Below are 16493 nucleotides of genomic sequence, written 5' to 3' on the forward strand. Positions count from 1 at the left end.
AAAAATGGTGAGAAGGGGAATTTTGGGAATGCCCTTGTAGGATCATCTTGCCAGAGGTGAAATAGCTTAGATGAAGCTATGTCTTGCCTCAGCAGTATGCATCTTAAATATTTTTGGTTTAATATATCATACACCTAAAGATCCCAGCCTTTACTGAGTGTAAACGTATGTTTTTAATGCTTCAGGTGCAATAGTGCCCCCTGGAAAGGCTCGTGGAGGATCGCCCTACAACCAGTTTGACATAATCCAGGGCGACCCACTCAGCAGCCATGCAGGCCCTGCTGGTGATAGTTGGTTACCTGCCAAATCTCCACCAACAAACAAGATCGGAAGTAAATCCAGCAATGCCAGCTGGCCTCCAGGTATTACATAAGGGCAGGGGTTATGTCCTCTATTTAGAATAGATGTGCTGGGCCTTTCCTCATCATAGTTACTTAAATAACCATCGCAAAGAAAATACTTGCGTGGCTTGGCCTATCTTGGGTTTGAAATTTCTTCCACATTATATTAGAACATATATGTTGAATTTCCATTAAAAAAATGCTGGGCTAAATATGAACTAACTGCTGAATTGCCTGAATAGTGTTTGGCTTTTGTTAGGTAAACTCATATCTTCTGTGGGTTTGTGACTTTACATTTACAGAAATTTTCATGAAAACATGTGTTCATAGAATACACAGCACTGTCTCCCTTCTTTTGTACTGATTCCTTATTTGTGCTGTGTTAGGCTGACAAAGAGTGTAAAAACTTTTATTGGTAGTGTGGAATCAGAAAGAAAAATACGTGAAGTAGGGGTTTTTTGTGATGGTGGGAACACCACACTGTTGTGGTTCACCTTCGTTCATGTTGCATAAAGGGTTAGAAGAGTGTTGCAATGCTTCAGTTGTGCTCAGGAATCTTCTGGTTTGCTTGCTTTTGGGATGACAGGCTGGTGCACATTTTTTAAGTTTTCTGGTTTAACTGTCAGAAATTTATGTTTCTGAAATGCACTGCTAGAAAACTCTCTAGGAAAAGTACATATGTATTTGAATCCACGCAGAATTTTCTATATAAAACATTCGTATAAACACAGGGTGGTGTTCTTGAAGTTGCACAGATTAATCACCAATGCTGTTCAGCAAATAGTGGATGCTGTGATTTTTCTCTTGTTTGGAAGACAGTTGCATTCCAGGAAAACATTACTAACTGCAAACCCTCTGCTGTGTATCCCGTCAAGCACAAAAAATTAAAAGTCCAGGTACATCTCTTGGGTAAAGCAGTAGCACAGACCTTGCATCAGAAAGCCTAGGAATCTGTGTGACAGATACAACTGCAGGAAACCTAGAAAATGTGGCTGAAGATTTTTATGAAGGAAGCCCTCAGTGTCTAACTCCAGCAAGAAGACATTTTCTGATGCGCTAACAGAGCTAAAGAATTAGTTATTTCAAAAACATCTGCACATCCACAAATTTTCATACTGCTCACTGCTTTCTGTACAGGTGTATTTGTGTTACACTTCTGTCAGCCTGGTTGCTAAGTACAGAGCTTTTAGGACTGGAGTTGCTGTTCATAATGCCAGAAACTCCCAAAACGTAGTCTTTTACCAGACCTCACTCTCAGACTTCTTGTTTCCTGAACTTGTTTCCTTAGTCACCATTCCCCTGTATAATACTGAGAAACACAGTACTGCTTGAAATGCTACAGGAGACGTGTGAGGATCAGCTCTGCTGTGTTTCCAAGCTTTGGAGCAACCACTGGTTTTGGCAAGATTCTTGATACCAAAACTGTTACAGAAGTGAGAAGCTGGATAGCTGCTCTTTGCCCCTTGTTGATACCACAGATCTGTAGTCCCACTGTCAGTGATAAGTAAAATTTTTCTTGCTGACTGCCTCACCACTGTGAGAGGATAAGTGAAGTTCACAAATCCTGAACATAAAATTTCACTGAGATCCTCAGCACCATCCATAATTTCTTGTGTGAGCAGCCCAAGACTATGATTTCAGGCCTCATCTAACAGATCCTGGGTTTTGGCAGGTGGCATTTATTCAGTTATTGCTGTTCCACTCTTATGAGATCCATAGGCTGCTGGGACAAGTTACTGTTCCATAACCATCAGCCCGTTGAGCTGTCTCATAGTCTGTCTAACTTACAGACTTCATTGACAAGGAAAACTGAAATCATGATCTACTTTATTAACACAACACCCCTGAAGAATGAAGACTTAAAATGACTTAACACTCTAGGTCCTTCTCTACAAGCTTGTAGATGAGGTCCACTGTCAGTTCCTGGCTCAGAGATAGAATTCTTCTTCCCATTGTTGGAAAACAAATTATCAAAAATGAGTTTTCAAGAGAAAACCTCTTGAAATAGGTGCATTTTTCCTTTGAATGAAAACAGCAGTCACTCAGCATTCACCCTGACTACACCTTTCGCATTTTCCTCCTAAATGCCATTTGCTGCAGATATTCTGCTGTTCAAGAGAGCAGTATTGTTCAGCACAAAGATAAATGAAGTGGTGCCCAGTCAAACTGATATCACAGCTGGAGGTGAGAGCAAGTTTTGCTGCATTGGTGAGAACTATGTCTTTTGGTTATGTTGCACAGACTTGCATACTTAGGTAATACTTAGACTGTCATTTTCCCATTCGAGTTCAGTTATACTTCAGGCAAACTGGCCTGGATGTCATGGTTTTCACAATAATCTTATGTTTGAACTTCTTGAGAGGACCTTTCAAATATCAGTGGAGAAATGCATCTCATGTCTTCTTTACTGTCTAGAAATAAAAGAGCATGTCTGTAGACAAAAGTTGGTGGATGTGCATGATAATAACTATCAGCGCCAAAGAAAAGTTTGGAAATTTGTCAGTTTGCCAAAGTTCAAGGAAATGCTTTTCCAGCCAGGGTTACATTGATGAGTGAATGTGTTCATAAACATTAATACTCCTGGTCCTTGGAGCCTTGTTTGTATATTCATTAACCTTTTGATTAGAGCTTACTGTGCACTTAATTTTCAGTCTCACCAATTCTCAGAATCTTTACAGATAGAAGACTTGGGTTTCTTTTTCTTTTTTTTTTTCTCCAAGCGAGTTCTGATTTCCAGGTTTTAACCTGTGTCATAAATTCTTTGTCTCAGAACAGAGAAGATATTTTGAGTAGACCCAAGGGCTGTATCACTTCTTCCTTAACCATAAGGTGGTCCTGCTTGTCAGGGGATGGCAGTATTTTGGCAGTAGCTGAGCAGAGTCCTTCCTTGATGCTGTGCTGATTGCTCATAGTGTTAGAAGAGTTGATACCTGGATTATTTTGTTGAGTTACTAAAGATTGGAAGATGTAAGTGATGTTTATAAAATCATGAAGGCGGTGAACAAGATAAATGCAGAACTGTAATTCTGTGACTCCTGCAATGCTAGAACCATGGTGCAAATGCTGGAATTAAGAGGATATAAATTTTAAATAGATGGGAGCTTTTTTCCCATCTAGAGCAGTGAACTTCTGGGTTCTGTTGCTTTCAGAGCTTCTTGAAACAGGTGTTACTAGCCAATTGAAACAGTGATTGGATACAATGATGGGAAAACAGTTTTGCGAGCTGGTGCTAGCAGGTAGTAGGTATTTCTGCCATCTTAGGTAGGACAGCTGTGGATACTGGGAGACTGTGAGGCCAGTAGTCCACAGGCCAGGCTTGTGTTCTGTCCCTTAATGGTATTTCTCCTACTGCTGTTGACAAAATACTGGACTAGATGGACCATAGTTCTGACCTAGTGGGGCATTTCTTCTGTCTTCTCTCAGATTCTCCCATGCATTGTCACAGTCTAATACTGCCCTTGCTGTGGCAATTGTTTGAACCAGTAGTATCGTATTTTCTTCTGTATTTGTCTGTGAAAGTGATAGTCTTGACTATACTTCTTTGTTACAAAGGTGACTGAAATGCACCCTTCCATGCCAGATTCATCCTACAGTGCCTCATTCTAGAGGCACATCTTTGATGTCATTTTAATAATGGATCTTTAATTACACTCAAATATTCTAATTATTTCAGAAACTGGGGCTGGGAATTCTGTATTCTGGACTTGTATCTGCAAGGGATAAATCTGCCACTTTTGCACGCTTCTCACACTTACACAAATTGTCACATAGTATATGAAGCTTCTTTACTTGTTTTTGTGTTTGTCAGTTTTACTTTTGCACCACTGCTTCCAGAACTGACCACAGCACTTTATTCACTTAAGGAACTAAGTTACTGATCTTTCTTACAGTAACTGGAGTCTTTGTGTGTTCATATTTAATATAATTTATCATCTTGTCTTAAAATTCTGGCATGCCTGGAGCTATGGTTGAAACTAAAGCATGATAAGTACATCCCATCTCATTGTGAAGCATGAACAATGTCAATGAGTATGTACATTACTTTTATCACAAGGCATCTCACCTCAGTATTGATAAGTGATGTATAAAGTGTGTGTGTACGTACAGCGTGATGTGTCACGTGTTTACAAACTCCCAAGGTAAGTAGCCTTTCCTTGGGAAAGGCTTCTGTGCACAAAGTCTCTGTACAGAATCTAATCTTACATATCTTATACAGGATGCATTAAATCTATTGAAACCTCATCTGAATGTAGCAAAGCAGAAGCACTTAAAGGGATACTGGATGCACTTGTACCACTTTTTTTGTAGTGTAGGCTTGTATTCAGACACCAGAGCTAGTGCTGTGGGAGGAACTGTGAAACAGATTACACTTCTAGAATGAAGTCTTTTTTTTTTCCCCCTGAGGAACAGTGTAGAAGACAATTGTTTACTCTCCTAAAATACCTTCAGCAATTACTTCTAGTAAATGACATTTCCCTGGTTGCATCTAATTCCTTTTTCTCTCCTGTCCCAGAGTTCCAACCAGGAGTGCCATGGAAAGGTATACAAAACATTGACCCGGAATCTGACCCCTATGTGACCCCTGGAAGTGTGCTGGGGGGGACAGCCACATCTCCCATTGTAGATACTGACCACCAACTTCTGCGGGACAACACCACAGGTAAAACAGTGAACAGCTGGTCTGCAATTATCAAAGTCGCTCTGATACTCGGGATTATCGCGATGCTGCGGTTGTAGCAGGCGAATAGCCTGGTGCATTTGCCTGAAAAGGAATCTGTGTGCCTTTGCACTGTGGCTGGGATCACCTGAAAGCTTGGCATTGGTACAGTTGTGGCTCTCTCGGGGTTTAAGGGTGTTACAGAAACTCTGTGAACTTGGTCTCCTCTCTCTCTCTCCTTTTGCCTTCCATAGGGTCTAATTCTTCCCTCAACACCTCGCTGCCTTCACCTGGTGCCTGGCCCTACAGTGCCTCTGACAATTCCTTCACCAACGTTCATAGCACTTCAGGTATGCGAGCTCTGAAACTTACCCAGACAAAGCATTTTTCACTTAGCACTGGTTCATTCTTGTTCCACTTAGAGTATTTAGTCCCTCACATGTAACAGCGACTTGGGAAAACAAACACCGTAACTCTGAACATACCCCCCCTCCTTCTTCTTCCCCCAGCCTCCATATGCTGAGCATGACTCCATATGGTATGGAATATCCCTTTGCACAGTTGAGGTCAGCTGTCCTGTGTTTCCTCCCAACTTCTTGTGCATCCCCATCCCTCCCTCTGGTGGGACAATGTGAGAAACAGAAAAGGTCTTGATGCTGTGTAAGCACTGCTCAGCAGTATGACTAAGTCATCTGTATTATCCACACTGTTTCCAGCACAAATCCAAAACACAGCCCATACCAGGTACTGTGAAGAAAATTGACTCTATCCCAGTCAAAACCAGCATATTATGCAAGTTGAAGAATAGAGTAGTAGGAAGCAGCAGGTGCAAAAGAAAAATAAAACAGTACATGTACAATCTGTTGACATGTCATCATTTTTAAAATATACCTGCTTGTGTACAGGTAATATATGCACCTTGTAAAGGTGAGTGATTTATTTATTTTAACTTTAGAACATGGGAGTGATGTGAAGGGAATGTTTTTTGCCTGGCCTTTTATAGCAGTCATCATTCCCTGAAATCTGGACAGTGAGGACGTTTAGTCCTCTGGCTTTTAATGGTTGGTCTATAAATATAAACTTAAATATCCGTCTCAAATCTTTCATAAGAAGGTCTCCAAAGCTTTCTAGTAAAAAACTGTTTCTGCACACACTTCAGAGTAAAACACTGGAAATACTTGCTCCAGATGAACCATTGGGCTTTTAAGCTTTTTGCAAATGTCAGTATTTTCTTGAAGACATCATTGCCTTGTCAATTACTTAAAAGTGAAGAATTGTATATAAATAGCAGAGGTGATGAACAGAGCTAAGAGCTATAGCTAGCCCAAACTTTAGGTTTTTTCATCATACTGAATAAAAGCTGTGTTCAGGTGTTACCTCAGCATCTTCACAAAATGTGTTAAAAATGCTCTGTAGCCCTTAATGCCACCAGTTTGTGAGCTGACTTTGGTTTGAAGCAGTGTCTGTGTAGGCAGCATTCTAATGACATAGAAGAATCCTCTGTTACAGCCTGAGGAAAGGAGTGGCATGTAGCAACTTCTTGCCTTTGCTTAATTTTTGTCTAGCGCATGAGAAAGACCCAAGAGATAACAAGAAATATTGAAATCGTAGTGGAATTGAGGAAATTATACCACTGCCAAATACCAATTTCTGTTCATCTACTAGGCACAAGTGTTTCACAGTCAGAAAACAGATCATCTGAACTGGAATTTAGAATTCACCTATCTCTAAAGCAGATCTAGTGAAAGCAGGTTTTTTAAGCACTTCCATACACTTTCAGAGGTTAGTGCTTGAAACCTGCTTGCTACTGATCATTACTGTGTCATGGAAATACAGAGATCCAGCTGTAAATTGAAGCATGCTTATACATGCTGAGAGCTTTGTGGTCCTGGTTTCCAGATGTGTTATTTTATGATGCCCTGGGATATTGTAAATCTGTATTTTTTCACTTTGTTTCAAGTCAGTAATTCACCGCTGTCTGTTGATAATTAGAGTTAAATACATATATTTGCACACCCATACATGAGAATTATGGTTAAGATAATGTCTGACACAACCTTTTCCCCCAGACTGCCATGTCTGTGTTGGCTGGTTCTTATTGCAGAACAACGAGGAATTTTCAAGGAATTTTGACATTTGAAATATCCCTTGGTGTCAGAAGTTGTGGGAGAATTTGCAGTCTGTCTTTTTTTGGAAAAACTGGTTTAGGCAGAGCTCACAAATATTCATGACCAATAGTGGTGTTTTGGAGGGTGCTTTTATTTTTATCTTTTATTGCATTTCTTTATAAAGAGTTCTTGAAGTGTGTTAAGGATATCCACTACTGGGCTTCTAATAGGCATCTGGTAATGCTTTCTAGTGAAAAAATGCTCTATCAAGATTGTTTAAAAGTCCAGCTGTCACACAGCTAAGTAGCCTTCTTTATGTGTTACTGCTGGGTCAACATTGTGTGAGATTTGTGATTCATGAGAAAGCTTTGATCTTGTAGGGAGGACATCTTTAGGAGATAACATTAGCTTACTGGACCAAGAATAGTAAATACTCCTTTTAGTTCTCTGCAGGTTTTTTTACTTGAAGAAGGTTCAGTTTCATTCAAGCTCAGTAGTGCCCAAACTTGTAAGAAATTCTCAGGCTCTCAGGTGAAATGTAGTGTGGACATAAAAGTTGCTGTTCATCTAATTAATGATGTGACATGCTGCAGTCAGCTACATTATCATAAATGATCTAGGTGTATTACTTTTTTCTTTTTGTCAGCATATATAAAATAAGCAAAGATTAACTTATATGTAGCATGGGGGGTTTTGGTATCATACATTAACTATTGTATGGTTCTGTGCTTCATGTTTTTCTCCAATATAAATTCAGTCAAAAGTTTTACCGTGATAGGATAGGTACTTAATCTCACAAGTTTCTCTAATACATACAATTTCTTTAATCTTCTAGCAAAATTCAGTGATTACAAATCAACATGGTCCCCAGATCCCATAGGACACAATCCCACTCATCTCTCCAACAAGATGTGGAAAAACCATATTTCCTCAAGGAACACTACAGGGCTGCCCCGCCCACCTCCTGGCCTGACCAACCCCAAACCATCATCTCCATGGAACAGCACAGCACCCCGATCGGTCAGGGGCTGGGGGGCACAGGACTCAAGGCTTGGCTCTGGTGAGAACAATCAGCTGGTAGTACCATTGGTCAGACCTGAGCACTGTATGTTTTACAGCACCAGTGGTTTGGAGGAAAGAAAGTTGCAGTTGTCCGGTAAAAGGAAAAAAGAGAGTTCCTTCTTGGAATGGAAATTCGCTGTCAATAATTGGGGTGGCTGGGAGGTGGAATCCCAGGTCTTGCTGCAGGGAATGTGTGAAGAAGGGCTGAGATCTGCCAAAAGAGAATAGGGCCTTTCAAGACTAGATGCTTGCTGTGAGTGGGAAACTCCTCAAAGGTAAACTCTAGTGAAATGAATCTTGATGTGAAATGTGAGGAAAGGTGTGGTTTCATTTTCAGGACTGAAGATTAGACTTTTGTGTTTTAACAGGGCTGGTATTGCTGGGTTTTTTTCTGAAAGACCTAACTGTAAAGAAAGATGTTTTTTCTTTGTATCAAATCTTTCTTGATTGCTCTGTCTTATAATTTGCAGCATCTACTTGGAGTGATGGTGGCTCAGTTCGTCCTAGCTACTGGCTGGTTCTTCACAATCTCACTCCACAGGTATTTTCTGTGATTGTTTCTGGGAACTTGTTTGCTTTAGCAAGGATTTGTCAATCCTTCAGTTGTTTCTCTTCAAATAAAATCTGACCAAATCATATTTGTCAGCATATATAACATATTTCTACTAAACTGAGCTGCAGTCTGACTGGTTTTTCTTTGTAATCTCTTCAGCTAACTTTAAGATGTTCAAGTTTTGCTATGTGACGGTTAAAACATTTCTTTACTTAAGAGTTATAAAAAATTATTGAACAGAAATATTTTTCTTAGAAGTGAGGGCAAATTTCATGACCAGAATGTGGAATGGTTTTATAGCTGTTCTTTGGGATGTTGTCAGTAAGAAATTTGATGTAACTGCCAGTTTTCACTTTAGTGTTTCCATAGTGAAACCACTGAATTTTTCCAGCACTCCTGCCAAAACCACTCTAGTTAGGTTATTTCTGCAAGTATTCTTCAAGCTTGCTGCCATTCAAAATTAATTCCATGGAGATCCTGGTTTCAGCATTCCCAGCTAGTCCTGTATTCAAGGGCTAGGAAAAGCCTGTATGATTATCAGTGGCACCCTGAGGTCTAGACAGAGGATCCCCTGTTCAGCGGGATAATTTACCATGCTTCTACAGTCTACAAAAAAAGGTTGATGTGAAAGGAAAAACCGAGGTCTCCATTAGATCACCCAAAATGGTGAACCATGCTCCTTTCGTAGAAAATACTGTTTTCCTTGATGTGAAGGAAGAAGTGGTGTGAGGAAAAGGCACAGTTCTAAGTCTGGCTCGTGTAAAATACTTTAATGCTGCTTTAGGAATTATGTAATGGAAGAAGAATGTATTTTGGAGGCATTTAAGTTAGTAGGAAAAAGAAATAGATCATAATTGTCTCATTATGGATTCTCTCTTTATTGTGGATCAGTACACTAAAAAGAAGTGTAAAGGTTCAGGTGAATTCATAGACTCAAAGAATGGTTAGGCTTGGAAGGAACAATATGTTCATTTCAAGGTTCTCTGTTTTAACTTTGACCATATTTATACCCCTACACAACTTCCTTTTCCCTCATTTGAAGCTGTATTATAAAATAGTGGGGAAAGAAGGAAGAAAGTAGCACTTCCTTAAGTATTTGCACATACAGAGCCCATTCATGTGTCCATGTTCCCTGTGGCACACCAGGAATGGAATCTGTCTGTACAGAACACCTGGGAGAACAGCTGTTACTGGAGGTAAGTAGCAAGCTGTTACTGCTGCAGAAGGAATGTAGGCAGCAACTGCTGTGAAAACATTCGTTCAGACGGAATGGACATTGGTGGGTTTGGCAGGAAGATCACTGACTCTTTCTGTCACTGTTTCATAAACCACAAAGACGAAGAAGCACCAAAATAAATTTTCAAAAATTTCATTGTAGATGTATTTCCAGTTTTGCAAAAACCTTTTAAGTGCTAGCTTATATAAATTCTGCCGAAATCACAGAGCTGGAGACTAAGACATTCTGGTTCCTTTGGTACAAATTCTGATGCCTGAAGATGGTGAGAAGTACAAGATGTATTTAACTACTGGAAAAAGCTGTCAATGTAAGGATAGTGACAGTGTAAGAAACTCAGTGAGAGGGGGAGAACTGGACTCAAGCTGGAAGTAAACAGGAAAGATAAATCAGATTATTCCATACTAAAGCAAACTCCATGTAATTGTGAGAAGTCAAGGCATACCAGTTCTGTTTGAAAATCAACTTCTGTCACCTTTGCTTACTTCACACTGCTTTCATCTGTTTTCTTTCTAAGAGCAGAATATCTTTCAGTTACTGTGACGAAGTCAGGATTGAAGTATGTTTGGAGAAATAATTACAAACATCTGTTTCATTCTGGCTGTTCTTCCTCAGATTGATGGGTCAACCTTGAGGACGATCTGCATGCAGCATGGCCCACTGCTGACATTCCATCTGAACCTGACCCAGGGCACCGCCCTCATCCGATATAACACCAAACAGGAGGCGGCCAAGGCCCAGACTGCACTGCACATGTAAGCAAGGTTTTGAGACAAAAATCTTCAGGGGCTGTGAGGGGTTGGTGGTGTAAGCCCCTAAAGTCAGTGAAAATTGAATTAACTAATCTCTTGCAATTCAAAGGCTTTTAACCTATTCTTCATCTGTTTTGAAAGGTGGCATACATACATTTACCTACGTGGTATAGGCACTTTTTTTGCGCTTGGTGTTAACATTCAGGGCCTTAGTTTAAATTTTTAAAGATTTTGTTCAGGCATAACTGAATGTTGGGGCAAGGGGGTTAGGGTGTTTTTGTTTTGGTTTGGTTTTTTCCCCTTATAAAATGGAGGTTCCTGTGTTTTGAGTGAGTTTCACTGTCAAAAACAGCTGAAGTTTTCCATGTCCACTCCATTGTAATGATGTAACTGGTACTTCCTTTGGTTTGGGCACCTATTAGTGTTGTTCCCATGCTTTCTGAATCCCTTCCCCTTACCTTTTGGCTCTAATTTTTTTTTTTTTCTTACGTGTATCTTGCCTTGTAGGTGTGTGTTGGGAAACACTACCATCCTGGCTGAGTTTGCCACAGATGAAGAGGTTAGTCGCTTTTTGGCGCAGGCTCAGCCCCCTACACCTGCAGCAACCCCGAGTGCACCCGCAGCGGGCTGGCAATCCCTGGAGACAGGACAGAACCAGACAGATCCAGTTGGACCTGCTTTGAATCTCTTTGGTGGGTCAACAGGGCTTGGGCAGTGGAGCAGTGGTGGCGGCGGCGGCAGCAGTGGGGGTGATCTCACTGGCGCTTCATTGTGGGGGCCCCCAAACTATTCTTCAAGCTTGTGGGGGGTCCCAAGCGTAGAGGATCCACACAGAATGGGCAGCCCTGCTCCCTTACTACCTGGAGACCTTCTGGGAGGAGGGTCGGATTCAATCTGAACTTAGAACTTTCAACTCTGACCTCGTGACCTTTTTTGGAACAGCAGCAGCACTAACTTGACCTTTTCGTTTTTTTCAACTTGCAATAAATACATTTATAAAAGGAAAAAAGAAAACGGAGAAAGAAAAAAAGGTGGGTCATTGACAGACTGTCTGAGCACATAGTTGCCTCCCTTATATAACTTCAGTTTTTTCGTTTGGAATATGAATCCAAAAAGAGAACATATCACTCTTGAAATACTTGAATCGTGAACGCCAACTTAGAAAGACAATGTGAAGCAAGTACACATACCATTTAAATTTAAACAGAAAAAATTAAAAAAATTAGTTTCTAGTTTTTCACTTTTTCATGTTATACGGAAGTTGTTGCTAAGAAACATATATACTGAAAAAATAGCTTTTTAACTTTGTTTGCACTGGGTGTGTTTCCGTCCTTAGGTCTACCATGTTGGGTTGGGGTTGGGGAGGGGTTCAAAAGAATAAGGGGAGGGAGGGAAAGACTTGACGGAGCCTCACTTTAAAAACAAAAAAAAAAATAAAACTAAAAAAAAACCTAAAAAATTTAAAAACCCACAAAAAAAAACAAAACAGAAAAAACAAACAAACAAAACAAAAAAACCAACACTTTGTGATTGGCTGGTTGATAAGTACCAGTGTGTTCTGGCACATGTAACTGCCCACGTGTGCTTGTTTCTGTGTGAGTGCGTGTGCACATATTTGTGTGTGTGCATTTTTTTCTCTATATATATAATCTTGAAACGCTGCATTGCTGATGGTCTACGGGCTGGCTGGCCATCTGCATGTCTTGATTCTGAAAGCAAGACAGGCATGGTGGAGTCCCTGTGGCTGAAGCGGAATCCAGTTGGGCTGGATTAAAATTTGTCAGTAGGTTTTTTTAAATTCATTTTAGCAGGGTGCTATCTCAAATCTGCAAATCATACAGAATGGATAGTTGCTTCCTAGCCCTTGTTCTAACCCTGTGGTAGAGCAGAACACTGCCATATCCAAAGGCTTTGGTGAGAGGGGAGACAATGTTGTCTTTTGAGTAATAGTGTCTATTTATGTCTGCATGTGGGGTTTTTGTACTGAATGAACCCTAGAGTGTTTGTTATATAATGCAAGCCATTTATTTCTTCCAACAAGGGGAAGAGAGGAGGAAAGAAGACATTGCCATTTTTTGTGCAGCTAGACAAATGTTTTCAGTCTCTTGCACGCTTCAGTACCTTTAAAAAAAATGAGTGTTTCTTTTCTCCCCCAGACCTAAATAAGCACCCGTACTCATTCTAGAGGAATCCATCAAAAGCTTGAAAATCCAGCCCAACCAAATTAGCCTTTTAATTGATTTACTGCTTCTGTTAAAACTGACAAAAAACCAAATGGTGTCAGCAAAGTGCTGGCCGGCCTGCCTCATCTCCTGAAAGCACATGCAGCTAACTCCTTCCTGCGTCCTTCATGGTGAGCGTTACCTGTGCCAGGCCTTGGTGTCATTACAGCGCCAGACCATCACTGACAGAAACGTTTACTTACGAATGTTCTTAAACCAGTGTGTACTTCAAAGGTTTCCTTTTGTTTCTCTGTGTTGTGTTTTTTCCTGTGTACGTGGTTTTGCTTAGGGAGGTATATAACTAGCAAAGACTTTTTTTTAAAAAAAAGTATTGCACCTTTTTGTTTTTTGTTTTTACTTTTTTCTGTACTGTTGCTTTTTAATTTCTGTATTTAAGGAAAGGTTTGGGGTTTTTTAGCATCAGTGTAGTAGTACTCTGGGCAGGATAGGGGTGACCTATAATCCACAGTGATAGCCAGTGTGTGTGTGCGTGTGTGTGCTGGGAACAAAACTTCTAAGACCTGTTGTTGTGAAAAGAGTTGTAGCAGACTTGAAGGAACATCCCTTGACACAAAGCGGGAAGTCTTTTGTGGGGGTGGGGCCGGGGGAAGAGGGAAGAGAGATGCCGGTACCTTTTCCATAAGTGCTAGGACTTCCATGTGGCATTGTCCAGCTGTTATACTGTCTAACAAAGTGCCGACATTCTGTACCAGCACATACCTGTCCATTCCAGCCCTCAGAGGGAGCAGTGCTTTATCACCTGGCAGAGGGGGGCAGATAGAGGAGTCTGTTTCTTCAGCGTTTTCATTGAAGGATACAACCATGTCTAATACATTTAACTCGTGGGTTTGGTGGGGAGAAGCAAAAACAGATGCAAGTCATGGGGGGGAGGTTGGTGCACGTGTGTGTGTGTGTGTGTATGCCTGTGTGCTTGGGGTGGGAGGGAAGGGCTAGGGAATTACATGGCTGTTTTATTTAATTTGCCCTTTCTGTGTAAACCCAATGTCACAAGGAAGACTGACTGAGGGAAATGCTGCATATACACATGCCTGTAGATTTGTATGCAAAGCGTTATGTGGTAAAAAATATGAGTAGGTTCGTATTTGTTTAGTAAACTGGAGTGTGCAGCATACTCTGGCCCCTTTGGAATATGCTTTCCTATCATGTCTCCTCCTCCATCTATCCCACCATGCACAAAGAAACAAAACGCTCTCTTTCAGCTCCTGCTAGCTGGCTAGTGCCCCTCGTGTGCAGGCATCTGTACAGCTTTGTTTCTGCTCAAAGACCAAGCGCGCTCGGACACGCAGAGCAGGTTCCTAAAAGTCCTGTGCCAGCAGTACTTCCTAGTGAAGCACCTTTGGCCTGAGCAAGCCAGTATCTGTTCTGTCACATGATTTGCTATACATCCTGGTTCATTGCTGTATTCCACCCTCACTTCTCTCTCCCAACCTGCCCTAAGGTCCCTTTTCCTGCACTTTGGGCTAGTTGAGTTCATTGCGATACTACGGTGAAAGCCGGGTGCTAGAGCCCCTCTTGTTTACAAGACATAATGAGGGATTTGAAATATTTAAAAAGAAAAGCTAAATTGTTCTTCCATTGTAAGCTTAAAGGGAAAAAATTAAAACGTACAAAAAAAAAAAAAAAAAAAGACAAAAAAGAAAGAAATGCATATATATATTTTAGATGAAGACTAACTCTGGGAGCATTTAACAGTGTTTTTGTTTTTATTTTAACATTTTGTTTTCCTGCTTTAAATTTGCAAGCATTCTCAGGAATTCTAGGGTAGGAAGCCAGTTTTTTGAAGATGGTTTATTTAACCTTATCCTAGATAGATGGCTGTTTCTTGTTGATAAACTTTTACAAGTTCCTGAATCTTCAAAATGTTTGAAAGTTTTTACTTTAAAATAAAAATGCTTAAAAAAAAAATAAAAAGAAAAAAAGAAAAAAATCTCCAAATGTTACTGTCAAGCGAGGGATCAAGAATTTTAAAGACTTTCTAAATTAAGATACATTAAGAAAACTTCTCAATATCAGCAACAGGAATTCATTGCAATCTTAAACAATTTGTGGGAGAAGGGTTATCATTTATTGTGCTTTGTTACTCACGCAGACGTGTGCAGTTGCATGGAGAAGAGAAGTGTGTGAATGGAAATCTACTATTCCCTCTCGATTGAAACTAAACAAAAATATTCTTCCAAGCACCTTTTTAAAAGCAGAGTGAAAGTATAAACCTTATTAAAATGCAGTAGAGTTTAACTGAAAGAATCCTCGGTTAGGATGACTAGCAGGAAATACACGATGGTGCTTCTTTGAACCACTTCTGAGCAGTGCTAAAGAAAACCAGTGCTGACAGAATACTCAGTAATGAATTAGTTCTATTAACCTGCCTTTTTCAGTACAGAAAAAAAAGAATATGGAAAACTCCACAAAAATGTACATTGGAAATCAACTTTCCTGTTTTCAGCTACTTGGTCAGTTTAATTCCTCACTTGGAGATTTGCTGCTTGCTTTTCTTCATCCACCCCACCTCCCAGTCTTTCTGTTTCATTTTATATGAGGGAAATAGCTGTTAAACTCCTCTGTTCACCCTGTTGCTGCTGGCTGTCAGGGCTTACAGTCTTGAACTTCAGAGTTTGGTGTTGGGATGGCCAACTTCTGCCTCCCAGCTCTAAGGGTCAGGGGCTTACTCTGCCTGAAACGGCTCGGCTCAAACCACAAAAACCGCGCTAGTGCCTTGTTACATGCACCCACATGCCCTACAGTAGGGGAGGGGAGGGAAGATGAGGCAAAGTGAGGCAGTGTAGCCACTTCATGGAAATAGATGTACCTGTTCTTAAGGGAAGAAGAGCATGCCGTGTGAGCAAGTCGTGCAATGAGTTACTTAATAGTAGTTGAGATAAGTTGTTATTATTATTAAAAAAAGAAATCAGATGCCAAATTCTGTCTTTCTCATAGCAGTTGCTCAGTGTTTTCATGTTGTGCTGCGTGTGCATGTGAGTCTATTGAAAATAATGCATCAGTAGTAATAATAACGTGCTTTAAAAATCCTGTCATGGGCCAGTAGAAGGAGGGTTTACTTAGAAAGCTTAGGATTTTATTTTATTTTATTGTTTGTTTTAATGAGAGAATTTGAGTGCTTTGCCAGAAGCTGTGTTTTGTCAAATCAGAAGTGTCTTAAAGAGAGGAAACCGTAGCATTTAGTCAAAAAAGCCGACACTTGACATTCACTTGGAAGTGGATTGTGACTGACTGCTGAAGGGTTGACAGTCTTAAGTTTCAGCAGTCTGCTGGGTCCAAACCTATTGTAGTACAACAGTCTGCTCCTCATTTCCTGAATGTGCATCCTGTAAGTGTTAGTGACTGTCTCCTTGGTGACAGTTTCCCTGCATTGTCAAAGTAACATGAATCTGTTTTCCAGCTACAGTTGAGAGATCTGTGTGGCTTAGTCATGGCACTCCCAACCATTAGAAGTGGTGTCTGAGAATTGTGCTAACCAGACGCAACTGCTGGGGACAACCATTGCTTAATGTTGTAAAAATTCTGCTGCCATTTGAGCTCCTAACA

At 40.5% G+C, this 16493-nt stretch overlaps 1 protein-coding gene across 1 annotated transcript in view; it reads left to right on the forward strand.

The window, feature by feature from the left end:
- TNRC6B (trinucleotide repeat containing 6B) overlaps nucleotides 1–16493 on the forward strand; it is a 77556-nt gene that overhangs the window by 59762 nt on the left and 1301 nt on the right. Inside the window, 7 exon segments of the mRNA XM_017737907.1 lie at nucleotides 54–362; nucleotides 4855–5001; nucleotides 5253–5348; nucleotides 7942–8166; nucleotides 8639–8709; nucleotides 10571–10710; nucleotides 11215–16493. The exon segment at nucleotides 11215–16493 is cut by the window's right edge and continues 1301 nt beyond it. Coding sequence (XP_017593396.1) covers nucleotides 54–362; nucleotides 4855–5001; nucleotides 5253–5348; nucleotides 7942–8166; nucleotides 8639–8709; nucleotides 10571–10710; nucleotides 11215–11605 — 1379 coding nt within the window. The 3' untranslated portion in view covers nucleotides 11606–16493.

This window comes from Corvus brachyrhynchos, unplaced genomic scaffold (assembly GCF_000691975.1).
Source record: "Corvus brachyrhynchos isolate BGI_N302 unplaced genomic scaffold, ASM69197v1 scaffold56, whole genome shotgun sequence".
Lineage (NCBI taxonomy): Eukaryota > Metazoa > Chordata > Aves > Passeriformes > Corvidae > Corvus > Corvus brachyrhynchos.